This window comes from Rhinolophus sinicus, chromosome X, assembly GCF_036562045.2.
Source record: "Rhinolophus sinicus isolate RSC01 chromosome X, ASM3656204v1, whole genome shotgun sequence".
NCBI lineage: Eukaryota > Metazoa > Chordata > Mammalia > Chiroptera > Rhinolophidae > Rhinolophus > Rhinolophus sinicus.
The window spans coordinates 12,810,992-12,838,184 of NC_133768.1; the positions used below are offsets into that span (position 1 = coordinate 12,810,992).

The 27,193-nt window shown below is 41.1% G+C and overlaps 1 protein-coding gene across 9 annotated transcripts in view; it reads left to right on the top strand.

Annotated features, from left to right (window-relative positions):
- The first annotated feature begins 8,740 nt into the window (after positions 1-8,740).
- REPS2 (RALBP1 associated Eps domain containing 2) overlaps positions 8,741-27,193 on the top strand; it is a 194,789-nt gene continuing 176,336 nt past the window's right edge. For 5 of the 9 annotated variants that reach the window (XM_019746264.2, XM_019746267.2, XM_019746266.2 and 2 more), the window contains exon 1: positions 8,743-9,158. In XM_019746264.2, coding sequence (XP_019601823.2) covers positions 8,925-9,158 — 234 coding nt within the window. In that variant the 5' untranslated portion in view covers positions 8,743-8,924. Of the gene's footprint in view, positions 9,159-27,193 lie in introns of all 9 variants that reach the window. The other 4 variants (XM_019746269.2, XM_019746270.2, XM_074323769.1 and 1 more) reach the window with 2 other exon arrangements.

Genomic DNA, 27,193 nt, shown 5'->3' on the forward strand with positions numbered 1-27,193 from the left:
AGAATAAACCTCACTTGGTCATAAAAAACACACACACCATGTTTGGGAGTGCTTATTTTCATGTACTTCTCAGAATGATTTACAAAGCTTATATAGGAATGAAGATGCAGGTTTGTAAACAAATTGAATACTATTTGCTCCCAACAGAGATAATAAATGGCTTGTAGTCTTCAAGAATGTCAAGGTCATGAAAGACTAAGGAACAGCTCCAGATGAAAGGAGACTAAAGAGAAGTGGCAATTAAATATAACATGTGTTCCTGGACTGGATTCTGGATGAGGGAAAAAAGCTTTTTCCCCTCTTTTACTCTAAAGGACATTAGTGGGACAATTGGTGACAATTGAATAAAGTTTGTCTATTAGATGATAGTTACTTTCTTGATTTTGATAATTGTACAGTGGTCAAACAGGAGAATATCCTTGTTTTTAGGAAATGTGCAGGTAAGGAGATATTATGCCTACAACTTATTCTCAAATGATTCAGAAAAACATATAGAGAAAGAGGGAAAAGGAGAGAGAGGAAGAGGGTGGGAGGGAAAGAGAGGGGAGAGAGATAATAAAATGCGGAAACATTTGGAGAATCTGGGTGAAATGTATACAGGAATTCTTCGCACTATTTGAATCTGAAACTATTGCAAAAAAGGTTAAACTAAAATAATGTCCATGAATTTTTAAAATCCTGTCTGTTCTCGGGCCGGCCCGGTGGCTCAGGCGGTTGGAGCTCCGTGCTCCTAACTCCGAAGGCTGCCGGCTCGATTTCCACATGGGCCAGTGGGCTCTCAACCACAAGGTTGCCAGTTCGATTTCCCACAAGGGATGGTGGGCTGTGCCCCCTACAACTAGCAATGGCAACTGGACCTGGAGCTGAGCTGCACCCTCCACAACTAAGATTGAAAGGAAAACAACTTGGAAAATATCTTGGAAAAATACACACTGTTCTCCAATAAAGTCCTGTTCCCCTTCCCCAATAAAATCTTTAAAAAAAAAATCCTGTCTGTTCTCATTGAAAGGATATAAATAGATTGGTATCAGTTTGAACTCAAAACCATATTAAAAAGCACTTTGCAAATTTGAGAGGGATTCTGTGAAGAACAAGACAATAGTTAGGGACTAATTCTGTGAAGACTTGTGTGTGGTTTAAAATGTGTCTATAAATTCTTTGACAGTCCTTTCAATAACTGGAGCTCAATTCCCCTCCTTTTGAGTGTGAGTTGGATTTAGTGACTTGCTTCTAACAAATAGAATATGGCAGAAGTGGTGTGTCTCTTCAGAGACTAGGTCATAAAAGACAGCGTGGTTGCAGAAGCACTCTGTCTTGGATTACTAGCTCTGGGGGAAAGCCAGCTGCCATGTCCCGAAGCCACTCCAGCAGCCTGTGGAGAGGTCCATATAAGGAGGAATGGAGGCCTCCTGTCAACAGCCACGTGAGTGCACCATCTTGGATGTCTAGTGACTGGCTAGAATTTCTAGAGAAGAGAATTAAATAAATGAGTAAAAATGTAAAATAAAACACGAAGTTAAATATAAAATTAGGTCATGAAAGTAGATTTAAACTAGGAGGAGATTTAGTGGCAAAGGCAAACATAAGCCTTGTATGACAGGAAATCTTGAAGGGATACTTTGCCATTGTGTTTCTAGTGCTTTCCAGGTAATTCTGATTCCACCTTAGATTTTAAACCAATCATTTACTGAACACCAGATGATTAAGATGTGCTCCTTGTTCTCAAAATGCTGCTTGGAAACATCCTGGACTGTGAAAAACAATTTTTTTCATGCTCATTGTCCTTATTTGTTCCTTTGTTTGTTTCTATGGTTCTATACTGGAGAAGCAATTTTATTATTTAAAATTTATCTCCAGAGAGAACTATGCACCTGGAAGGGGAATGCTATGTACCTGAGAGTTACGGTTCACAGAACAGATACTGCTGTGGACATTAAAATTAGTTAACTGGAATTGTGATTTATGTACTCTCCTGTGGGTTGCCATATCTCCAAAGAAGTGATGAATGTATTTCTGGCCTTGCAAGACTGAGACTCAGAGCCTAGATAACCCAGTAGCCACATCAACTTGGTCAAAGTAGTAAAGGGTAGGACACAAAAATGAAGAATGAGGCTAAAATCCATATTCACCATAAAAAGATTTTGTTTGCAGTGTTGGGAAAGTGGTCTTTTGTTTCTTGAGTGTAAGACTATATATACTCTACTGAGATCACTTAAATGTTTACAGATTGACTTGTGCTATACATGCTTTTTCTATGGCATGTGAGCCATGTTACTCTCTGATGTAAAATCCTGGCTCAGGTTGGGTTTTCTGGGAGCAGAAACTGAAATGGGGATTCTTGTGTAAGTGCTGTTGAGGGAGAGCCCTCAGGCAAAGGAGAGTGAAAGAAGCAGAGTGGGGCTGGAGGAGGAGCTAAGCTAAGAGGCGTCTCAGCTGTAGACTTGCCTCAACCTGATCCCACAGGGCTCTCTAGAGCACAGAGTTGGTCTCATCTTGAGGCAAGGGGCTGGCTTTTTGTACTTCACGTCAGTCAGCCATTGACTGTGGGCTGCTCTGTGGGGCGTGTGGAGGTGTAACCTTCAAGAAGTGGCTCCAGGTTGGCTAAGGGGAAGTCTTTTAAAGAAGGGAACAGCTGTGAGCTATTAGCAGACAACACTCACTGATGGGTGCATTGCCTGGTGACAGGAATCTTGGCTGTGAACCAACAGTGTGTACAATAGGTCTGAAATTTTTACATGGCAATTATGTCAGAGTCTGGCTAGATGTTCCCCAAACCCATTTCTTCTTCCTGGGTACACAGCTTGACAACATTTCCCAAATGCCCTTGCAGTGTGGTACTGCCATATGACTCAGCTCTAGCCAATAGAAAGCAGGGAGAGTGATATGTGCCACCTCTGGCCCTGGCCCATAAAACCCCCTATGTAAGCAGTCTTCCACGCTCTCGCTTTCCAGTTTTGCTGAGCTCCCTCTTTATTTTTAAAACTGCCTGATGCACAGCATCTCGTGGAGGACTTTGAGGTCCCAGGGGATGGTGGGGCAACTAGAGAGCGTCCCTGAATGACCATGAGGAGAACCACCCCCATCCACAGACCCTTGTTGGACTGTGACGTGAGCAAGAAACAAATCGTTATTATGTTAACCCACAGAGAATTTTTTTTTCATTTTAAATTTTGTGAGTCATATTTTATTTATTTTATTTTTTTATTAAATTTATTGGGGTGACAATTGTTAGTAAAATTACATAGATATCAGGTGTACAAGTCTGTATTACATCATCTATAAATCCCATTGTGTGTTCACCACCCAGAGTCAGTTCTCCTTCCATCACCAAAGTTAATTCAAAATGGATCAAAGACTTAAGCATAAGACCTGACACAATAAACTGCATAGAAGAAAACATAGGTACTAAACTTATGGATCTTGGGTTCAAAGAGCATTTTATGAATTTGACTCCAAAGGCAATGGAAGTAAAAGCTAAAATAAACGAATGGGACTATATGAAACCCACAGAGAATTTTCATGCTGTTTCAGTAGTTAGCCTACCCTGACTCATTTAGCGAACCCTCCATTTTTCAGAAACATGAATAGCTTCTGAAAATTTGATTTTCAGAGTTTTATCAATGTAATCAATAATAATTCTTGCTCAAATCTGTGCCGACTGAAGTGCTGAATAACTAAAGTGCAGATTTTTTTCTTATTCCTTTAAAACATAGAAAAAAAGCTCTGACAGTATGTTTGAGTATTATGGGTGATTTTCAAAAGCACCATGAAAATATATGACTAGGATAATTATTATCCAAAATCCTATTCAGGGAAACAAAGCAGGAAGCTGCCTTCCCAAGGTTAGACAGCTTCCTATTGTTAACTAGTAGTGAGAACTGTTGGCTCCAGTTCATCTGACAAAACTGTTGGACTTTCCCAGTGCACAGAAAGCTTTTTAGCGTTTCTACTCAGCCGTTCCCAGGGCTACCAAAGGGGCTTCATTCCATGGAGAGAGGTGATTGTCTGATCACTTACATTAGAGGCCAGCAGGTGTGCTGAGAACAAACTGTTGCTTCTCAATTTGTCAAGCCTTTGCTTCAGAGGATAGAGTTGGTACAGGAAGGAAGAGGGCACATTCTCTCTCTCTCTGTCTCTTTCTGTCTCTGTCTGTCTGTCTGTCTGTCTCTCTCTCACACACACACACAGGTGCACGCGCGCGCGCGCACACACACACACAGACACACACACACACACACACACACACACACACACACACACACACGGGTACAGGACATAATTTCACCAAACTGGTTTTATGGGAGATGGTAACTTGTAAGATTCCATTGTTATTAGTGGTTTGTAGAGCATACTGGGATCCAAGTTCTCCAACCTCTCTCTTCCTCTATCAGTGAGGTCCATGTGCCATCATCAACTTTATTGTTGCTGGAGTTGGATTAGACATTTGGATTGGGTTTGTGTCCACCATCAGGCTTCTTCTTATTCTCCCTTCCCTGTTCCTTCCCCACCACAGAGAGCGTCCACAAAACAGGCCTTTACCTGGGAAGCTGCAAGAAAATTGCTGTCTTATACCCATCAAGTCCTGCAAGTAGGAACAGAGTGTGACCCTAAGCTAGGTGGACTTTCCATGTGGGAGCAGGTATAGAGTGGATCTCCCTTTAAGGGCAGCGGAATTCAGGGGTGGTGATGGTGGGGGTGGGAGATATATATATAGGGGGGAGAGAGGGAGGGAGAGAGAGAATATGAATAAGAGAGAGGGACAGAGACAGAGAGGGACAGGGACAGAGACACTGTTGGAACCAGGAATGATCAGTTTCTTTTCCCTTCCATCACTTCTTCCTTAGAGAAGAGTAAATGAGAGGAGCTGGGAGAAGCACCAATGTTACTTCATCAATGCTCCCTCCTGGGGAATAGAGGAAACTGCCTCATGAAAAAATGCGGCCAAGGGAATAGGATTCCCTCTCACACTGTTAAAGATCTGCCTTTTTAAACTTCTAGCAAAACAAAAGTTAAAATCAGCCAAAGAAGTGATGATTTAGTCTTTACAGTAGTGTCCCTTATGCACGAGGATACGTTCCAAGAGCCCTAGTGGATGCCTGAAACCTCAGATAGTACTTAACCCTATATACGCTGTGTTTTTTTCCTATACATACACACCTGTGATAAAGCTTAATTTATAAGTTAGGCACAGTAACAACAGTAACTAACAACAGTACTGAGATTAACAACAGTAACTAATGATAAAGTAGAACAATTATACCAATGTACTATAATAAAAGTTATGTGAATGTGGTCTCTCTCTCAAAATATCTTGTACTGTACTCACCCTTCTTGTGATGATGTGAGATGATACAATGCCTAAGTGATGAGATGAAGTGAGGAGAACGTAGTGTTAGGCTACTCTGAGGGTTACGTGAACACAAGCACTGTGATACTGATAACAGAGAGCTACTGAGTGACTAATGGGCCCGGAGCATATACAGCGTAGGGATGCTGGACAAAGGGATGATTCACCTCCCAGGTGGGTGGCACAGAGATTTCATCACATTATTCAGAACGCCACACAATTGAAAACATGAATTGTCTATTTCTGGAATTTTTCATTTAATGTTTTCAGACCACGGTTGACCACACGTAACTGAAACCATGGAAAGTGAAACCGCAGATGGAGGGGCCTACTGTACATTGGTCAGTCCCTTGGAAAGTACTTTTTAAAGTTCACCAATCTTTGAGATACAATCTTAACTATCTCCATATTACTCATGAAAATTCTGAGGCTCAGAGAAGCCAAATAGAATTCTCCATACCGCCCTTTCCCAGGTGACCCATAAATTGACTGTAGGTATAAGAAAATATTAGGTCTTCATACTTTAGAATAGGAGTCAGCAAAATTTTTTTTTATGTAAAGGGCCAGAGAGTAAATGTTTCAAGTAATGACTCAACTTTGCCATTGTAGTGTGAAAACAGCCATAGTCAACTCATAAATGAATAGGCGTGGCTGTGTTGCAATAAAACTTTGCTTATGGACACTGAAATGTAAATTTTAAGTAATTTTAACATGTCCTGAAATATTATTCAATGCATAGAAAGTACTATTTTTTTCAACCACTAAATAATTGTGAAACCCATTCTTAGCTTTTGAGCTATACAAAACCAGGCAACTGGATCTAGTTTTCCAACTGGTGCTTTAGAAAACTCTTCCCTATAGGTAACCGGCGCCTTCTTCTGAGTTTGTTATCATCTTCATTCAGGGCACTGAAGCTGGACTTAGAGGGGAAAAAAGCACAACTTAAAACCATCTCTTGGCTATTTCTGAATATATTATCATTCTAGCTTTTCTGGCCATGATGGAGCCCAAACAAATGCGTAAGTTTAGAACTGCAAGAGTACAAGGAAATTCTCTTCTAAAACGTTGTTTACTGTCAGCCTTAAGGATATGAGTGGTTAGAGTTTCTACATTCTTACATGTGTTTGATAACTATTTCTTCTATTCAAAAAGCTTGTAGAAGTAAAGAACAGTACTTGGCATTCCTTAGATATAAAAACATTTTTAAAATGCTATTTTCCCTTCCTGTGTCCTGCGTTTAAATGTTACTGCTGTTCAGTCACTGTGGCCGCACCAGTGGTTCTTTGAGCTTGCCTTCTGGCATCCTAGAACCCGTCAGAGGCCGCCCCTCCCTCCTGCCCCGACCCGCTTAACGCTTACTGTCCCTCACTCATGGGTTCCTTGGCACCAAGTGTCTCTGGCTCCTCCCTCTCCCTTGATCCTCCTTCTCAGTCCTGTCCTTTCATCTCCCCAGCCCCACCCATTTGTCACCATCCGTCTCAGGCCCCCTTCATCAAGCCTTTTTGGTTGAACTCTGGCTCATGGATTTTCTCTGTTCTCTAAACTCCCACAACACTTAGCTCGAGGTACACAATTTAGCACTTAATTATATATTGTCTTTTATTGTTTGTTTTTGTTTGTTCTGTTAGTTTTGTCTTTTTCAGTGAGGCTGCAAACTCCCTGAAAGCAACACATCTTGTATTTTTTAAAAAAAATCCCTCACAGTGCTCCTGGAGGGACGTAGTCAATATTCCGTTTACCAATAAGTGTTGATTGATGGACTGATAGGTACAGATGTGAGAGTTTTTACCCATCTCTGCAGTATCTGGTGCTTAAGAAATATCTGTCAAATTTATGAAACTGAGTTGAGTAATGAAGATCAGCTCTGAATCTAGTATTCAGTTGGGCAAATCCCACGGTCTCTGCATCCATCTTCTCATCTGCAAAATCAAGATAAAAATGTTTTCCCAACCTACCTCAGAGAGTTACCGTGGGGCTTAAACGAGGTAATGTGGCTTTGAACTATATGAATGTTAAGGATTATTACACCTCGCGTTTCTTTTCGCAGGAGTCACAGGGGAAACTAGGGTTTGGCATTTATCATGAATAATGGGTCCCTTTCTAACCTCTGTTAGAATGATGGGCGATTCTCAGGGAAGCCTGTACAGAACTTGGAAAGTAGGAAGAGAATAAACATGATCTCTTGGCTTCCAGTTCTTCTGAGAAGGTATTACAGTTGTGGAAGATACAATGGTGGTGAGATTTTGAAATGGAAGTCCCCCAGCTAAGTTAGTCTTTGCTGCTCCTAACTTACCTATCCTTTCTGTACTCTTGTCCCCAAGCCTACTGCTTTCATAATCTTGTGTAAGGAAATAGTGAAGAGATAAGAACTTCCTGCTTTTGGAGTGGATCCTCTTCTCTTTCATTTCTTCATATTCCAAAAAGGAAATATTACTCTGGCTATTGTTTATGAATTGACATAATTTTTCTTTTTTCTTCTTATATGTCTCCCCCACCCCCTTAACCATCTACTGATTTTTCTTTTCTTTTCCTGTCCTTGGTCCTTACTGTAGTTAACCAAAATACCAAAGTATATTTACCATCATGTGCTATTTCTTGAGATGTTGTTTGTCTTCTGTTTTTAATTAAAACTATTTGGGATGAAAGTTTTATATATTTCTTTATTAAACCAAATTCTAAAACGTATTTTTTATTAGTGGTTAACCTTGGACTGATTTTTTTCCTTTGGGTGTTTCCCAGCGAGGCTTAATGCATATACATGTGCAGTTCTTTCCAGGGTCTTTTTTATTCCTATTACCCCAGTATTTAACACTAATAGATGTTATTCCTTTTTAAGGCTCAACTCCAGGTTTGAGCCATCCCTTAGAAAGCGGCCTAACCTCGCCGCCACCTTGAACATCATGGGGAGTTCCTGGGACCCCATTCGTATGAAGATCTCTATTTTTCAGCTTTTCAGGACTTAAGCAGTACTGCTATGGAAAAAGGAAAGCCTAATTTCCCATGCCTCCTCCCTATTCTGGGAAGGGCACGGCGTGCGGTGAGCAGGACACCTGCTCCAGCATCCTAGGGAAAAAAACACCACTGCCTTCCCCGCCCCCAGAAAAGCGCCATTCTCCAGGTGCTTCCCACTCCCAGCCTGGACCGAGAGTCAAAGACGCCCCTCACCTGCAGGGTGGGCGCGGAACGGCGCTGGCCCCGCCTTCTCCAGTCGGGGGGCGCGGGTGGAGCAGGTGATCCCGCGCGAGGCTGGAGGCGTGCGGAGTTAGTTACCTGGCGGTGCGCGGGCGGGGCGTGGGGAGGGCGGGGCGAGCGGCGGGGGGCGGGGGCGGGGCCGGGGTGTCATCCCAGGCTTAGATTGGTCGGCGCCGCGCCTGTCTCCATGTGCCGCGCAGTGGAGGCACAACATTCAAGTCCGGGGGCGGGGCCGGCAGGCGCCCGGAGGAAGCGGCCGCGCCGCAGCTGCGGGGCGTGGGGGCGGTGGCGGCGACCAAGGCCGAGGCTGAGGCAGCGGAGGCTGTGGTGAAGGCGGCAGCGCCCCATCGGGGACGGTGCTCCCTCGGGCCCCCTTTTAGGCCCTATGGAGGCGGCGGCAGGCGGGGGTTGCGGCTCCGGGCCGCCGCTGCTGCTGAGCGAGGGCGAGCAGCAGTGCTACTCCGAGATCTTCGCGCGGTGCACCGGCGCTGCAGGCGGGGGCGCCGGATCCGGGCCCCCTGAGGCCGCCAGGGCTCCCCCCGGTACAGCCACCGCAGCCGCGGGCCCCGTGGCCGACCTATTTCGGGCGTCGCAGCTGCCCGCCGAAACGCTGCACCAGGTAGGTCCTCGCACCCTGTGCCCCTACGGGTCTATGAGGAGCATTTCTGTGGGGACAAGGGGCGGGGTGGGGCAATAAGGCTGCCCACAGGGACCCAGAGGCCTTGATCAGGTCGCAGAGAGGGGGTTCGCAGCCGGGAATGGCGGCGACGCCCTGGTCCCCCGGGGGACACCAGCCTCTTCTGCAGCTTAGCAGTGCTGGGTGCGCTCCCCATCTTCCTTCCCTGAGACGGACTGGCACTCCCTCCCTTCCTCCGGCTATTTCTGGGGCTCTGCAGCCGCCCAGACCCAAAGTTTGCCTTGTTCTGGAAGTGGTGTTTGTTTTGGCTGGTGTGTGGTTTAACCTCTTCTTGCTCGCTCCTGCCCTTCCCGCTCCTGGTTGGGTGGGAAGAGGTGGGCGCCCGAGGTGGGGGGCTTGCTGGGATTTGAACTTGAAGTGTATGTGGTGTGTGTGTCTGTAGGATCAGGGGCCCAGGACTAAATGTTGTCCGCTCTATATACTTGTAATATATACATATCTACTGTATATATTGCCCGCTAACGTATTTCTGAATATTAGTATTAAACTAGAAAGCCTTAATGACAAGTTGCAGAGCTGGGACACAGGGCTGCAATAGGACGTCTGTCAGGGCAGAGCCAAGCTTCCTGTTTAGGGCTAGAGGTGGAACCCAGAGGTCTGCCATGGGGGACAACTGTATTGCCCATATTATCATTACTTGGATTTGAAAATAGAATTGGTAAGTAACGTGTGTCACAGGCACCTTCTTTTGGCTGCTCCAAACCTGGAAAAGGACGAGGGTATGATCCACAGCAGATGCTGGTTTTGTTTTGTGCTTTCCTGGGAGCTTGGAGAAAGACTACTTGATAAGCACTTAGTCTTTTGATGTTACCAGCACTAAATGGTGATGAGATTCTTAATATCAGGCCCAAAACGTGAAATGAAGCTTTTCTTAAAAGCAATAGCCAGTATGAAAGTTAACATCAATTGAATATTTTAAGTGGGGAATGGTATTTTAAAATCTAGTTCCAAAGGCGCACTGAAGGTTTTATGGTTTACTCGCAATATCATTGTTTGTAGGGATTTTTCCTTATTGCTTAAGACTGCATTTTATATTGCGGAAGCATGCATATGCCTGTCTGTGAGGGTAACTTTACTCACTGTAATCTTTCACCTTTTAGAATTCAGGATTTCCGAAAATATAATTAGTATTCACAGAATTTAGCATGGCTGATTGTCCCTTAAGAAGTCCTTGATATGTAGATAGCTCTGCCACTGCTGTTGAGTAGTTGAGCTGGACCACGTAGAGAAAAAAAGTCAGTGTATTAAAACACAAGCCATGGTTTTAACACCAGGCCCTCAGAATACTCCCAAGCATAATAAATTGATTAAATGCTGTCACTACTTCTCAACTGGAAGAGGAATAAGTGACTGAGGCTACACAGAAAGTGACAGCTGGGCACTATTAAGGCTTGTTTTGTTGTCAGTAATAGATGGAGTGTGATAAGAGAAGGTTGGGTATATTAAATTTGAATTATGTTGGGTAACTCCTCTTTAGGAGTTGGGGAAGGGGCTTTCCTGGTGTTACAATCCATGCTCCCTTGATTTACAGATGATTTAAAAAGAACCTAAATCACAGTGCCTTTGCATGAATTAGATTCTATTCTTGATGTCGGGTCGAAACCTGCTTGCAAAAGACTGCTTCTGATGCTGGCAACAGGGAACGTCCCTAGAGGATCGCTTGTAGTAAATCTCTCAGAGCTTTAAACTCCCCTTTTCAGCCCAGCAAAACAAAATACATTCTTCCCCATTAACCTAACACCATTGCAGTCATCCAATCTTCTTCTTACAGGTGAAAATTAACAACAAAGCCATCCTAGACAGGGAAATGTAATCAGAAGAGATTCAAACAAAGCCAGCAGCTGGCAGCCACTTAATTTTTACCAACTACTTTGGTGGGGTGTGGTGTGGTGTGTCTGGGTGTGTATATGTGTGTGTGCATGCACGCACATGCTTCATTCACCTGCATTTGCACTCCTCCATGAGTGTATTAGCCATTATTTAAAACAAATGTGGACTTTTCCCCCTTTCCCTGTTAAACAGAAACCTATAAGTTCAGAATTAAGTGGCCCAACAGGTATAACTGCTCAAATCATGGTGGCACCAACCAGCCTTTGTAGTTTCTATGGTAACAGCCAGATTTTTCTTCTTGGTAAGCATATAGTTAAGATTACCATAATGTTCCAGGAAGGGTGAAACTCTTACCTGGAGTAAATGTTCCATAAAAATACTTAATTTTGTCTCCTCGTTGGAGTAAAAATAAACCACTACAACTGTTACTTCGTTATGGAAGTGAATCATCTTAGGGATTTTTTTCAATTGAAATGTATATGTATATATATATATATATATAATTTATTAAAATATATTTTAATAGACTTTATTTTTTCAGAGCAGTTTCAAGTTCACAGCAAAATTGAGGGGAAGGTGCAGAGTTCACATATACCCCTTCCCCCCCCCCCAGCCTCCATCATGATCAACATCCCCACCGAGTGGGGGCATTTGTTACAGTTGATGAACCTACATTGACACGTCATAATCACCCAGAGTCCACAGTTTACATTAGGACTCCCTCTTGGTGGTGTACACTCTATGGGTTTGGGCAAATGTATAATGACATGTATCCATCTTTATAGTATCATATAGTGTAGTTTCACTGCCTTCTGTGCTCCACTCTGTGCTTCATCCCTTCCTCTTACCCCCAACCCCTGGCTGGTCACTGATTTTTTTCACTGTCTCCATAGTTTTGCCTTTTTCAGAATGTCACACAGTTGGAACCACACAGTATGTAGCCTTTTCAGATTGGCTTCTTTCATTTAGTAGTATGCATCTAAGATTCTTCCGTATCTTTTCATAGCTTGATAGTTCATTTCTTTTTAGTGCTGAATAATATTCCGTTGTTTGGGTGTACTACAGTTTATCCATTCACCAACTGGAAGACACCTTGGTTGCTTTCAAGTTTTGGCAATTATGGATAAAGTTCCTATAAACATCTGTGTGCACTTAAGTTATCAGCTCCTTTGGGTCAATACCAAGGGTCATGATTGTTGGATCATATGGTAGGAGTATGTTTACTTTTGTAAGAATCTGCCAAACTGTCTTCCAAAGTGGCTGTACCATTGCATCCCCACCAGCAGTGAATGAGAGTTCCTGTTGCTCCACATCCTGTTGATCCACAAATGATAAGGATCAGCATTTGGTATTGTCACTGTTCTAGATTTTTGCTGTTTTAATAGGTACGTAATGGTATCTCATTGTTCTTTTATTTTGCAGTTCCCTAATGGTATATGATGTTGACCATCTTCTCGGGCTTATTTGCCATTTTGAATTATATTTTAATGCATCATAATAGCCTATTTTAAAAGGCCTTTTGGACTCTTTATAGAGTATTTATCTTCATGTGCTGATTTATTTTAAAAGGATTCTAGTAATAGGTAGAAAATTGGTAGAATGAAACATTTAAATTAGAAAAAGAAACTATCAATATCTGAGAAACAGGTAAATAGTTTTTGTTAAATACTTCAAGACAAAGGACTACAAATGTTAGGGTGATGGGTTTCCCAGGTTGTGAAGTATATCATTGGTATTCAAAGGCTAGCATTTTACTAGCAGGCAAAGGGTATGGTGGGAATCAGGTTTGGGTTTGATGTGTATCTGAGGCATTTGAGTTTCTATTGCTCATCAGACACGGTTCTAGCTGCTGAGGTTATAGCAATGCATCAAACACAAATTCCTGTCCTCATAGAGCTTACATTTCAGGGCAGATGTTTTCATTCTTCAGAGTTTGAGTAAGAGAATATTTAAAATAAAACATCTAGAAATAAAATGTCTGCCTTAAGCTGGCAAGTTTTGTGCTTGACATAATGAATTAACAAACTGTAGACTCATTTATAATATTGATCTTAGGATGGTGTCTTAGTCTTTGGGAATGCTTTGAATATTTCAAGTAGTCATTATAATTATTTTCATTTATATGATAGTTAACTCTTTGTTTTGAAATAGTGTCTTTATTTTTCATTGAGATATAATTGGCTTATAAATTAGTTTCAGGTGTACAATATAATGATTCGATATTTGTATATTTATTGCAAAATGGTGACCACAATAAATTTAGTTAACATTTATCACCACACAGTTACAAACTTTTTTCTTGTGATGAGATTATTACAATTTACCCTCTTAGCAACTTTCAAATATACAATATAGTGTTATTAACTATAGTCACCATGCTGTACATTACAACCCTATGACTTATTTATTTTATAACTGGAAGTTTGTACCTTTTGAGCACCTTTACCCATCCCCACCTCCCCCACCTCTGGCAACCACCAGTTTGTTTTCTGTATCTATGCATTGAGGGTGGGAGTGGGGGTTGGTTGATTGGTTTTTAGATTCTACATATAAGTGAGATCATATGATATTTGTCTTTCTATGTCTGACTTGTTAGTTAACTTAGACATTAAGGGAAATAGTTATAAAACACTGTTGATTCTGTATTATCAGGGGAAATCACTGAATGGGAGAAAAGCCAATAAATGATGTCTGATTGTTTAAGCAGCTTAGATTGAGATAAAGAAGTAAAACAAAGCAATGAGAAGTAGGGGATATTTTAAAAAATCATGCACATGGCCTCTCCTTTGGATGGAAGTCATATTTAAAGGTTGTCTTGCAATTCTTTGAAGCAACTGTTTGGACGTTAAAGAAAACTGTAGGCAAAAGACAAAATTCTTGTGAACTTTTTCCTGTTGTAGGTTACTAGCCAGAACTATTTTTAAAAAACACAGATGAAACAATGTTCTATTTTTGCATATTTATATCATATCCCCTTGTAGCATGTACTTTAGGAAGAGAAAGGCCAGCATACTGAAACAGTAACTAGGAATATATGCTGTTTGAGATAGAAAGTGTTTATTCCTTTTTTTTTTTTTGTAAAAGATAATGAATGCCAGCAGATGTAGTAAGCTCCAAAGTGGTTTAAACCATTGTCTGGTTAAAAGGAGGATATTTGCATAATTGTTACTTGTTGACTCTTTCATAAAAATATTTCAGGTGTGCAAGCTAGAGCTACAGCAAATAACTGTGCACCCAACACTCAGCATAAGAAGTAAAACATACCAGAGGGTAAGGGGGGTGGGGGGTGGGGGGTGGGAGATGAGGGTAAGGAGGATCAAATATATGGTGATGGAAGGAGAACTGACTCTGGGTGGTGAACACACAATGTGATATATAGATGATGTGATACAGAATTGTGCACCTGAAATCTATGTAATTTTACTAACAATTGCCACCCCAATAAAAAAAAAAAAAAAAGTAAAACAGCCCAGTTAGTGAGAAAATTTCCTGTGACCCCTGTTTTGGTCCTGTTTTCCTCTCTTCCTACCCTGGAGGTTACCACTATCCTGAATTTGGTGTGCATGATTTGAAAAAAATTTTAATGCTTTATTATATGTATGTGTATATATTGTGTGTATGTGTATATACATATGTGTGTATATACTGGAGGTGCCCCAAAATGCATACAATTGGACGCTTTGGTCAGTGTTGCTCAAGCAGTAGTTTGCCATCATCAGAAGTGTCTGGACGCTGATGGTAACCACTTGGAGCACCTCTTGTAATTGCAGAAGTCAAACGTGACTTGTATTCATCTTTTGTTATCAGTACATATTGAGTATTACAATTTTAATACAGTTTTTTCTTTTCTTAAAATGTGTATACATTTTTTTGGCACCCTCTGTATATAGTGTGTATATATGTGTGTGTATGCCACTAAAACCATCTATTGTTTTATATGGCTTTTCAGCTTAAAATGAGGAGTATCATCCTCTTTGTAACTTTCTGCAACGTGTTTTTCCTCTCATTGTTATATTTTTGAGATTCATCCTTGTTGACACATGTAGCTCTAGTTCATTTATGTTTCCTTTTAAAAAAAAATCTTTATTACTTACTTGTTCTTTACTTACTCTTCATTACTTACATCATTATGGTGCTGTAGAAACCTTTAGGCCTAAGGAAAGTAGGTGGCATTTTTCTTTTTATGACTGGGGGACTGTTCTAAACATGTACGAATATTAAAAATGCCTTTATAGATAGCAAAATGCACACTGATATTCTTGAGCATATTAGAGTACTTTTGAGCTAATTGATTAGGCTTTCATTAGCTTATTTTTTTCTAATCTTCTTTTCAAATGGAAAATCTCAAACAAGTAGGTAGAAAAATACATTAAACTCCTCTGCACTTGTCACCCAGGCTCTACAGCCATCAATATATGGCCGATTCTATTACATCTGCATTCCTACTTTTGTTCCCTTCCTCTTCTGTTATCCTGAAGCAAGTCTCAGACGTCATATGATTCATGGTGTTTTATTTTTAAGGAAGATATCTGGGTGTGGACAGAGGAGATGGGAGCATGTAGGGGTTTGATATGGGCAGAAAAGATACCATGGCCTGTGGTCGAATGGCACGTCTGAGTGGTGGTTTCATGCAATCAAGCCACTGGTAGTCTTTTAGAGAGTAATGTTTGAGAACTGGTTTGGAATAATTGGGGGAAACCAATAGGGAGATTGAAAAAGTAACAAAGTGAAGACTAGAAATACAAGATGGATTTGAACATTGTCCTAGTTTCACACTCATAACTAGGGACTGCCCTACTTTAAGGGTATAGAAAATTGATTTTGAGGAAATCTTGAGTTGTTTTCCTAATTATTGGTAACTTTTTAAGAAGGGTTTGGTTCCTTTCCAGGTTTTTTGAAACTTTCTATTTGTTTTCTAAAGGTAAGTGTCTAGTATTTTGTATGTATATCCTTCTGTTCTTCAGTACATGTCTGTTGGTGGGCAACTATCTTAGTCTGTCCAGGGTGCTCTCACAAAATACCACAGCATTGTTGGCTTGTAGACAACAGACACTTATTGCTCACAGTTCTAGAAGCTGGAAGTCCAAAACCAAGGCACTGGCAGATACAGGGTCTGGTGAGGGCCCCTCTCCTGGTTCTTAGCTGGTTTCTTCTCGCACTGTCCTCATGTGGTGGAAAGGGCTAAGGAGCTCTCTTGCCTCTTCTTGTAAGGGCACTAATCCCATTCATGAGGGCTCTACCCTTACGGCCAAGCACTTTCTAAAGCCTCCGCCTTCCAATGCCATCACATTGCGGGGTAGGTTTTCAACATGAGTTTTGGAGGGGCAAGCACATTCAGATCACAGCAGCAACCCACTAACCTGGGTTGTTCAGTACTGAGGGGGCATGCATGGGACTTACCGTTTCCAAACCAGGACAGTCCTAGGTAAACTGGGATGGTTGGTCACCCCCGCTAGTGGTTACTGCACTAGTTACCCGTTGGTCTATAATGAATTTCCACAGATTTAAATTGCAGCTTCAAACAACACATATTTGATATCTCATTGTTTCTATGGGTCAAGAGTCCTCACACGGCTTAACTGGGTCTTTCTTTAGCTCAGAGTTTTTTAAGGGTGAAATCAAGGTGTTGGCAAGCAGCATTCCTTTTTGGAGCTTGGGGACCTCTTGCAAGCTCCCGTGGTTGTCAGTAGAATTCAGTTCCTTATGATTTTAGGACTAAAGCTGCCAGCTTCTAGAGGCCTCCCACAGGTCCCTGCCACACAGTCCTCTCCACAGGCAGCTCCCAGCGAGGCTGTTGGCTCCTTAAAGGACAGCAGGAGTTTCTCTGCAGTCGGCTTAGATGACTGACATCCCATCACCTTTGCCATATTCTGTTGGTTAGATGCAAGTCACAGGTTCTTTCTGCATCCAAGGGGAGAGGATTATACGAGAGCGCACACGCCAGGAAGTGAGAATTATTTGGGGTGGGGGGCACCTTAGGGTCTCCACCACGCTTGCCTTTCTGAATTTTCTGAAGCAGAAAATTATTCTGTTTTGGTTTTTGCAGCCAGAATACATACATGTCTTTGCTCAACCACTCATTTCCAATTTCTTTATCTTCTCAAAAAATATTTTCATGCATAATTCATTTTCTCATGCCAAGGACAACTGGCAAATACATATCTTCTTAGATATCCTTTTCAAGTTTAGTCTTGAGGCAGTTTGTTTTTCCTCTCAACTAGTAAGAGGCAGGGGACAAAAGTGGAAAAGCAGCCGTGAATACCCTGCTTGCCTGCTCCTGCACGGACTGCTCTAAAGCACGGTCCAGTCCGGGGCTTTGTGAACTGAGATGTGGGAAAAGTGCGTCTTTCTTTATACTAACCTGAGCTGAAATCGAGCATTTCCTTCTGTTATGCATGCAGGCAATAAACCACAGCAGTACTACTGTGTTTCCCCCCAAATAAGCCCTAGCCGGACAGTCAGCTTTAATGCGTCTTTTGGAGCAAAAATTAACATAAGACCCGGTCTTATTTTACTATAAGACCGGGTATAATATAATATAATATAATTAATTTTTGCTCCAAAAGGCACCTTAGAGCTGATTGTCTGGCTAGGGCTTATTTTCAGGGAAACACGGTAGCAGTACCTGTGACTTTATCACCTGTAGAAATAGGAAGTTTTTCAATCATATTACGGTTGTTGCAGGTATTTCAATGACAATTTACAATAATTTAGACGCACTGGCTGATCTTACTCATGGTGTTAATAAACACATGTGTTACTACTACAAACTTATTTTTAAAAATATTTTGATAGCTGTATTTCAATATATTTCATTTATAATCCTATGTATTTTTAGTGTTTAATTTTATGCATTTAAAAACATTATTCTGAGAAGAGGTCCATGCAGACTGCCAAAGGGAGTCACAGCACAAAAAAGGTTAAGAAGCCCTGCTCTGAACAAGGTGTCCGGACTAGAAATTTCAGTTCTTCGGAGTTCATTATTTCCAAAGTCAGAATGGTAGCAGCACTGCTGGCAAGGCTGGGTCAGGAATGAAGTTCCCTAAGGCCGCTGTCGTCCCTCTGCCTCTAGTCCGTCTTGCAATGGGGAAGGAAGCCCAGAGTGAATGAATGCTCAGCTGCTTTCTCCAGGACCTCAACCAGCAGTCCCACAAGCCCCTGGGGTCCCTGCAGTTCCAGCTCTGAGCTCTCTCTGCTCCTGACCTTTCTATTTGGCCCTCTCAGCTCTGCCTCACTCCAGAGAACCCCTGGCTGTTGGGCCTCTCTTATTTACCACTATTATCTCTACTTCTGAGACTGGCTAGACCATGGCCTTGAAGGCAAAAGTGATTTTAGCAGACTGGAGAAACCCAGCTATCTTCATAATTTCACTCATGACCAGGAGAGGCTATCAACAGTAGGCTAGTAATAAATGTTTGCTTTGACGTCATTCATTTCTAACACTTTGCCATTGGTTTACAGAAAAATATCTTTGTTCAGCCTCCTAGGGGTAATTAAGTGGTCTCCTGTGTTAATTTTTTGACTAATTAAAGTTAATCCCATAAAAGCCAGCACTTAAGAATTGTTGTGTTTTTTAAAAGGAGGCTTTCTAAATGTGTAACGTTTGCCCTGGCTGCCTTCAAATACCACAGTTAATAGAGTAATCTCCTTGTTTCTCCCTTAGTTCAGGGTCAGCCTTGTGAAAAACACAAACAGCTTTTTGCCCTTGGAGATGTTTGGTGTGCTTGCTTTTTTTTCCTTTGTGATCTTTCAGTTTAAAAATGTTTTAACTCCTCTCCCTTGCATATACTCCGGTACCGTTACAGTCCTGTTACTGAGTGATGACAATGGAATTAAAACACGTGCAGCTTCACATGTGGATGTTTTAGATCGTTTAATTTATTCATTGCTCTAGATCAAGGGTTCTTCACCTTGGCACTGTTGACACTTGGGTCCAGGTCATTCTTTGCTGTGCTCTGTAGCATGTCTAGCAGCATCCCTGGGCTCTACCCACTAGATGCCAGTATCTGTGCCTCCTTTAGTTGTTACAACCAAAAATGTTTCCAGACATACCAGATGTCCCTGGGGCAAAATCTACTCTGGTTGTAGATATATGGTGATAACCTTCATAGTAGGAGTTAGCCATTTATTTTCTGATTACTGTGTACTTGGTCTGTCCTATACTGGTAGAACACTCATTTAATTCTCACAACCAAACCTCCAGGTAGGTATGGTCATTTCCAGTTTTCTTCTTAAAAAATTTTTATTGGGGAATATTGGGGGACAGTTGTGTTTTTCCAGGACCCATTAGCTCCAAGTCAAGTCGTTGTTTTCATTCTAGTTGTGGGGTGTGCAGCTCACTGGCCCATGTGGGAATTGAACCGGCGACCTTGGGGTTATGAGCACCACGCTCTAACCAACTGAGCCAACCGGTCGACCCTGTCATCTCCAGTTTGAAGAAAACAAAATAGAGGCGCAGAGGTTCGGTAACTTGCCCAAGGTCACAGAGATACATGACTTCTGGCAACACTTTTCATAATTATTTGGGTTGAAATTCGCTCTTTGTCAAGGAGACAAACTGAAAAAGAAAGGAAGGTTTCCTGATGGTGCCTTAATAGAGAGGCTGTTGCTTTCGTAGCAATTCTTTGTAAATGTTGGAATTCTTGCTTAAAGGGTGATGGATTCCATGGGTGTGTGCCTGAGTAAGGTTTTGGGCCATTTCTAAGGAGCTTCTGTGGTATGCTGAAGCAGAGCATGGAACAGTCTAGGGTCAAGGCCGATCAAACTTTGGAGCCACGGAAGCCATCAGAAATTAGGGTAAGGCTACGTATTGCTCAGGGCCCTGCAGGAAATGGCATGCTCACAGGGTTTTACTGAAAGCAGGGGTGTTGAAGCACGGAGGGAACTAGCGGTAGCGGGAAGCCCGTGCTGTCCCTAGATCTGAAGGGGCGAGGGGACGGAATGCTCTTGCTGGAGCTGTGAGAGCTGGCTGCCCTGCCGACGCAGTCCTCTAGAAGAACGCAGCCAGAAGATTGCCAGATGGTGGCCAGGGGAGGCTGGATGGGCTGAGGGACAGATAACTCACTCTGTCTCCTGCCGTCTGATGTGCTGCAGTGCCTCTCATTGTCTTCACTCAGATGGAAGCCAGAGGCAGGGGAGCCCGGATGTTGAAGCTTCTAGACGCCAGCCTCCAGGGACGGGATGAAGAAGGGCTGGGAATGGCTCTGGGGAACACATGGAGGAAAAGCCAGCATGGGCTACGACCTGGCCTGGGAACCACTGCCCTGGATCCTACGGCGAATGGGGCATGGCTGGTGTGGGGACAAGGGAAGGCCATTTGTGCCAAGCAGGACCTGGGTGTAAGACCTCTGGGACGGGTAGGAGACAGCTGGACAGGGGCGACCTGCCCATCTGAGTTGCGTTTTTGCGCTCCAGGGAAGCCTTGAGGACTGCGGCCATCTGTCTGCATTTGGAGATGGGGTGTGTGTGCTTTTTGATTAGAGTGGAGCATTTCCATGACTTGCAGTGTTTGTTCTTATTCAGGGCACTGGAGAAAACGTAGCCGTGGAGTGGCCCTCTTGGAGATTCTGCCAGGAGTAGCTGCATGTGGTGGGGAAGGTCGCCCTAGGACCAGAAATAAATTCAGGGGAGTAGAAAGCGCATTGTAACGTTTGGTGGTACGGCTTTGTGTTAGTTGGGCTTTTTTCATTCCCTGAAGGATAGGATTCCTGCAGGAACTCTTCCTCACCCAAACATTGCTCTCTGTGTATATATGTATCCACTTCAGATTCTCTGTGTGTTGCTCAGACTCACTCAGGCCCTATTGAGCAAACTCAAAAAAACTTGGAATTCTCCTCATATACTGTAAAGGCAAGTGCAAAGGAACAGCTTTGTCCTCTTTTGCATTCTTCATGGGCTAATGTATCTTCTGGAAACCTTGTCATGGCAATGGGATATTACCTATCTCCATCGTGTACTACATAAAAATAGCCCTTTGTGTTCAAGGGTGCTGTTGGTGACAGGTGGTTGGGTGGATATCCAGCAAGCAGGGTGCTTTGTCAGCATTCCATTGTTTAAAGTTGTGAAATTAAAATGAATACTGATTTTTTTTCTTTCCAAATGTAATTTTATCTGTAATAGGCAGGTAGTGGTGCTCTGTTTAATTATGAATTATAAACGTTCCTTTGCAGGTCAGGTAAGTATAATGATTGGAGCCACCTGTCGTGGTGATAGGTGAATGGCTTCTCTACACAAGATTGGGTGTGAGGGCAAGTAGTAGAATTCTCTTATTCTTGAACAAATTGTTCTGCCTAAGTGCCTGTACTTTAAACCAAGGAGTAGCAAGCGGCCAGGTGGAATTAGGTGAGCTCTGAGCTGTTTATCAAATATAAATTTCTCGGACTTTTCTTAAATGGAACAGATAGATCCTTGGTGAAAGTCAGTTCCCCCGGCTAGTTTGAACATTGGTCTCACACGTGGGGCCAAGGATGGGCTGTTGACCATAATCTTAGTTTTTCCTTTGAAAAGTCCTTTGGTCAATTTCTTAGAGCTTAATTCTCAAACAGTTTGTCATCCACCCACCTTTCTTTTAGAAATTTGTCTCATATGTAAATAACAGCTCCTGGTGCTCAAACAAAATTTACTGTCGTTCTGAGAATTTTCGGCTCTCTTGAGAAAATACCGTGCCTGGGAATTTTATACCTAAAAGTCATCTCTCTAATTCTGATAGGCATTGTTCTGCTGCAGAAATGGAGTCATCGCCTCTGTCTTTTCTCTTGGAGTCAGTATGAATATCTTTTTGTTAATAATATCGGAAATAGTTGTTGAATGGCTTGCTGGGTATCCAATACTATTCTTAGAACTTTTTGTGTGTATTAATATACTTAATTCCCATAAATATTCTTAACGATTTTTGTAACCATTTTCTAGATGAAGCATACTTACCAGTGTGCCTTTCTGTTTCGGGTAAGTATTGTTGTGCAGTATATGAGACCTGGTTGCTCCTTCTTGCGTTTCACTATGTTGAAGTGTTTCTGATACTGAAAGCATTCTTCTATCGGGGGATGGCCTATGGGCCAAACACATTCTGTCACCTATCTCTTTTTATTTTTTGGTATGGCCTATGAGCTCAGAATGGTTTTTAAATGGTTGGGGAAAAAATAAAAAGAAAGTTTCATGACATGTGAAAATTATATGAAATTCAAATTTCAGTTTCCTTAAAGTTTTATTAGCATACACCCACACTCCTGTGTTTATGTATTATCTGTGGCTGCTTTCTCACTACAGTGGCCGAGTTGAGTAGTTATAACAAAGACTATATAGCCAACAGAAGCTAAAGTATTTCCAGAAAAAAATTGCCAATCCCTACTCTATATTCTTCTACATCTAGAATGGGAAATTGTACTGAATACTACAAGCAGTTTGGGTTTTTTTTTTTTTTTTAAGGAGAGCGCAGCTCACAGCGCCCCATGTGGGGATCGAATCTGCAACCATGGTGTTAGTAGCACCGCGCTCTAACCAATTGAGCGAACCGGCCACCCATAAAAAAAAAAAAAAGAAAGCAGATTGGATTTATGTACAGGTTCATGTGTATTTGATTTCTCTTTTGGTATGTATTATATTTTCCTCTCTTCCATTAATGTTACTGTATTCGCAAGCTTAGTTTCACGTATTATGGCATAGCTTGACTATACTTGATTTCAGCTCTCTTTCTATGTCCATATTGGTTATCATAATACTCATAATCCTTCTCAAATGAGGGAGAGTAATGACTTTTATCACTTCACTAGTTAATGTGTTTCCTTTGCTAGGTCAGTAATTATAATTCCCCCAGCTCTGTTTATTTCTAACTATATTGCTTTCTACTTTTGGACTTTCAACTAATATGTAAACATTGATACTTTAATAATCCTAACTGAGACACCTGCCCTGATTGTCCTATTTTAATTTAATAAATCCTGTATATGATAAAGATTACATCTTCTGTGTTCATCCTGTTGGATATAATATACTCAACATAATCAACTTTAGAACGTTCATGCAATTATTTTTTAAAAATATGCTTTCTCCTTTATCTCTCATTTCCCCACTTTTTTAAATAACAGCTTATTGAGATGTAATCCACATTACCATACAACTCACCCATTTAAAGTGTACAGTTCAGTTTTTAGTATATTCATTATCCAGAATGTTTTCATCACCCCAAAAAGAAACCCTGTACCCATTAGCAGTCATGCCCAATCCCACTATCCCTGGACCACCACAACTTTGTTTTCTCTCTCTATGGATTTGCCTGTTTTGGACATTTCACATAAATGAAATCATACAATATGTGGTCATTCGTGCCTGCTTTTTTTCATTTAGAATAACGTTTTCAACATTCATTCATGTTGTAGCATATGTCAGTACTTTCTGTGGCCCAATATTCTGTTGTATGGATGTACCACATTTTATTTATCCATATATCAATTGATGGACATTTGGGTTGTTTCTGCTTATTGGCTATTATGAATAATGCTGCTATGAATGTTTGTGTACAGGTTTTTATGTGGATGTGTGTTTTCATTTCTCTTGGTTAATTAGGTAGGAGTGGACTTGCTGGGTCATATGATAACTATGTTAAACCTTTTGCGGAACTGCCAGACTTTTCCAAAGCACTGCACCATTTTACATTCCCACCAGCAACATATGAGGATTCCAGTTTCTCCACATCCTCACCAACATTTGTTATTGTCTGTCTTCAGTTATAGCCATCCTAGTGGGTGAGAAATGGTATTTTATTGTGGTTTTAATTTGCAGTCCCCTGACGACTAATGATGTTGATGATATCATGTGCTTATTGGTCATTTGTATATCTTCCTTAGGGAAATGTCTAGTCAGATCCTTTGCCCATTTTTAAATTGGTTATTTGTCTTTATAAAATACTGAGTTGTAAGAGTTCTTTATATATTCTATGTATAAGTCCCCTATCAGATAAGTGAGTTGTAAAAATTTTCTCCCATTTTGTGGGTTGTCTTTTCACTTTCTTGAAACACAAAACATTTTAAATTTTGGTGGGGTAATTTATTTTTCAATTTTGTCATTTATGTTTTTGTTGTCATATTTAAGAAACCATCTCCTAACCCCAGATCACAAGGATTTATTCATGTGCTTTCTTCTCAGAGTTTTATGGTCTTAGCTCTTATATTTAGGTCTTTTATCTATTTTGAGTTAATTTTTATATATGGTGTGAGGTAGGGGTTCAGGGTCTATTCTTTTGTATATGGATATCTAGTTGTCCTAGTATCATTTGTTGCAAAGTTGTCCTGGCATCATTCTTTTCCCATTGAATGGCTTTGGACCCTTGTCCAAAATCAATTGACTATAAGTATAAGGATTTATGTTTGGACTGGTCAGTCTAGTCCATCGATCTGTATTTCTATCATTATGCTAGTACCACACTGTCTTGATTTGTTGTATTTATTTTTCAGGCACATGTCCCCTTCCCCCCCACACACACTTAAAATGAGGACATTCCACACTTAATGGTATCTTACATTGCATCAAAGCTTGCAGACTGGGTGTTAGTGGCTTGGGAAAGGCTACTGGAGTCTAGAGGGGAGCATTGTTAACTCTTAGGAACCAAATGGGTAGGAGTGGGGGTAGTGAGAGACGTGGTAAATTGGATGCTCCTCCAGTATTTAGCAACAAACTCAAAGCAGAAGTGAAAAATAGTCTAGCTTTACATAATTTCAGAGCTGAGTATTAATGGTTCCAGTTTCTTGAAATGGATTCTCTAAAGGAATGCTACATCACCAAATGCTGTTGATGGCACAGAGGACAACAATGTGGAAAAATATGAACATTGCCCACTCTTAGTCAAAAAGATTGACAAAAGTCCAATTCCGAATGTGAAGAAGTTTTAGGAAAATCTTGAACAATTAATTTTGCTTATTTTTTATGTATATGAATGATAAAAATATACTGTGTTTCCCTGAAAATAAGACCTAGCTGGACAATCAGCTCTAATGCATCCATCGGAACAAAAATTAATATAAGACCTGGTCTTATTTTACTATAAGACTGGGTATAATATAATATAATATAATATAATATAATATAATATAATAATGTAATACCAGGTCATATTAATTTTTGCTCCAAAAGACGCATTAGAGCTGATTGTCTGGCTAGGTCTTACTTTCGGGGAAACACAGTACGTCTAAAAGAGTTCCTTTAGTAAGTCTAAGATAATTGCTAAGAGGTCAAGTATTATGTCATATCTTATTTGGCAGTGTTTTCTTATGCTACCTAAAATAATGGTGTCTTATGTTTGAAATGCTGTTATCCTCCTGCTTCTAGTTCTGTTTACACCTCAGAGGGAGTTGGTTCCTTTCCCAGAGTCTGTTGTATAAATTGACCTTCTTGGTTTCTACTTCCTGTAGTCTCTACTTGTATATGTCCATCTGTTTTCTAGCCACTATAATTTTGTTCTTTCTCTTTCTCTTGTTTTTGTAGGTTTAAGTCTTTAAAAAAAAAGCTGTGTTATTGTTCTAATGGAGTTATGAGTGGGAGTAGAGGTTCCATGTATTTTGAATCCAATAGAATATTCAGTCACTCAAGAGAGGAGCTTACAGAAAATGACTTTTAGAAAAGGTGCAAAAATAGTACAGAGTTCCCTTATATTCCTTACCCTGCTCCCTTAATGTTAACAGTTTATCTAATCATACTGTGTTTCCCTGAAAATAAGACCTACCGGGACCATCAGCTTTAATGAATCTTTTGGAGCAAAAATTAATATAAGGCCTGGTATTATTATTATTATTATTATTTTTAAAGATTTTTATTGGGGAAGGGGAACAGGACTTTATTGGGGAACACTGTGTACTTCCAGGCTTTTTTTTTTTTTTTTTTTCCAAGTCAAGTTGTTGTCCTTTCAATCTCAGTTGTGGAGGGTGCTGTTCAGCTTCAAGTTGTTGTTCTTTCAGTCTTAGTTGTGGAGGGCACAGCTCAGCTCCAGGTCCAGTTGCCATTTCTAGTTGCAGGGGGCACAGCCCACCATCCCTTGCGGGAGTTGAACCGGCAACCTTGTGGTTGAGAGGATGCACTCCAACCAACAACTGAGCCATCCGGGAGGCAGCTCAGCTCAAGGTGCCGTGTTCAATCTTAGTTGCAGGGGGCAGAGCCCACCATCCCTTGCGGGACTCGTGGAATTGAACTGGCAACCTTGTGGTTGAGAGCCCACTGGCCCATGTGGGAATCGAACCGGCAGCCTTCGGAGTTAGGAGCATGGAGCTCTAACCGCCTGAGCCACCGGGCCGGCCCGAGAGATACTTTTTAATAACTCGATTACGGCATTTATTAACAGTTCTTTTTTTTCTTTAGCTTGCTTTACCGTATCTAGTCAGTATATTGTTTTCAACAGTTTTCCACTGACGTATTAATTTTGAAAACTGTACAAGCACATGCAGTTATTCAATTTAGGATATTTAATGTTGATACAATACTTTAGTCTACAGTCTGTATTCCAGTTAAATCATTTGTCCCCAAAATGCTTTTCGTAGGAATCTTTTTGTTTTTTCTTGATACAGGATCCATCCCAGGATCACATGCTGAATTTATTTGTCATGACTTTCTAGTTTCCTTCCTGTAAGCCTTTCCTTGTCTTTCGTGATGTTGACATTTTCAATAATGGTATTTCATGACACTGTTTTGCAGAATGTATCCAGTTTGGGTTTGGTTGGTGGCTTCCATGTTTAGATTAAGGTTATGCACTTTTGTCTGGATACTGAATAAGTGATCTTCTCAGGTAACGAATGCCGCAGGAGGCACATGATGTCTCATTGCCCCTCATTGGTGATTTAAATTTTGATCAATTGGTTAAAGTATTGTGTAAGTCTGAAGTGTTTTTAGATATGAAATATCAGAGTGATTGATACTGTGAAGCCTCTTATAACAGTGTTTAGATTGAAAAATTATGATTGACATATATGTAACATGAAATCCAAAGTGTTTTAACTTTTCTTTCTTGTGTCATATTTCTACCACTGAAATGTTAATGCATGATTTAGCCATTCATGACTTTTATTTCCTCATGCAGGCATTTTTTTTCCCTTAAAAATTTTAAATTGTTGTAAAATATACATAAAATTTACCGTTTTAACCATTTC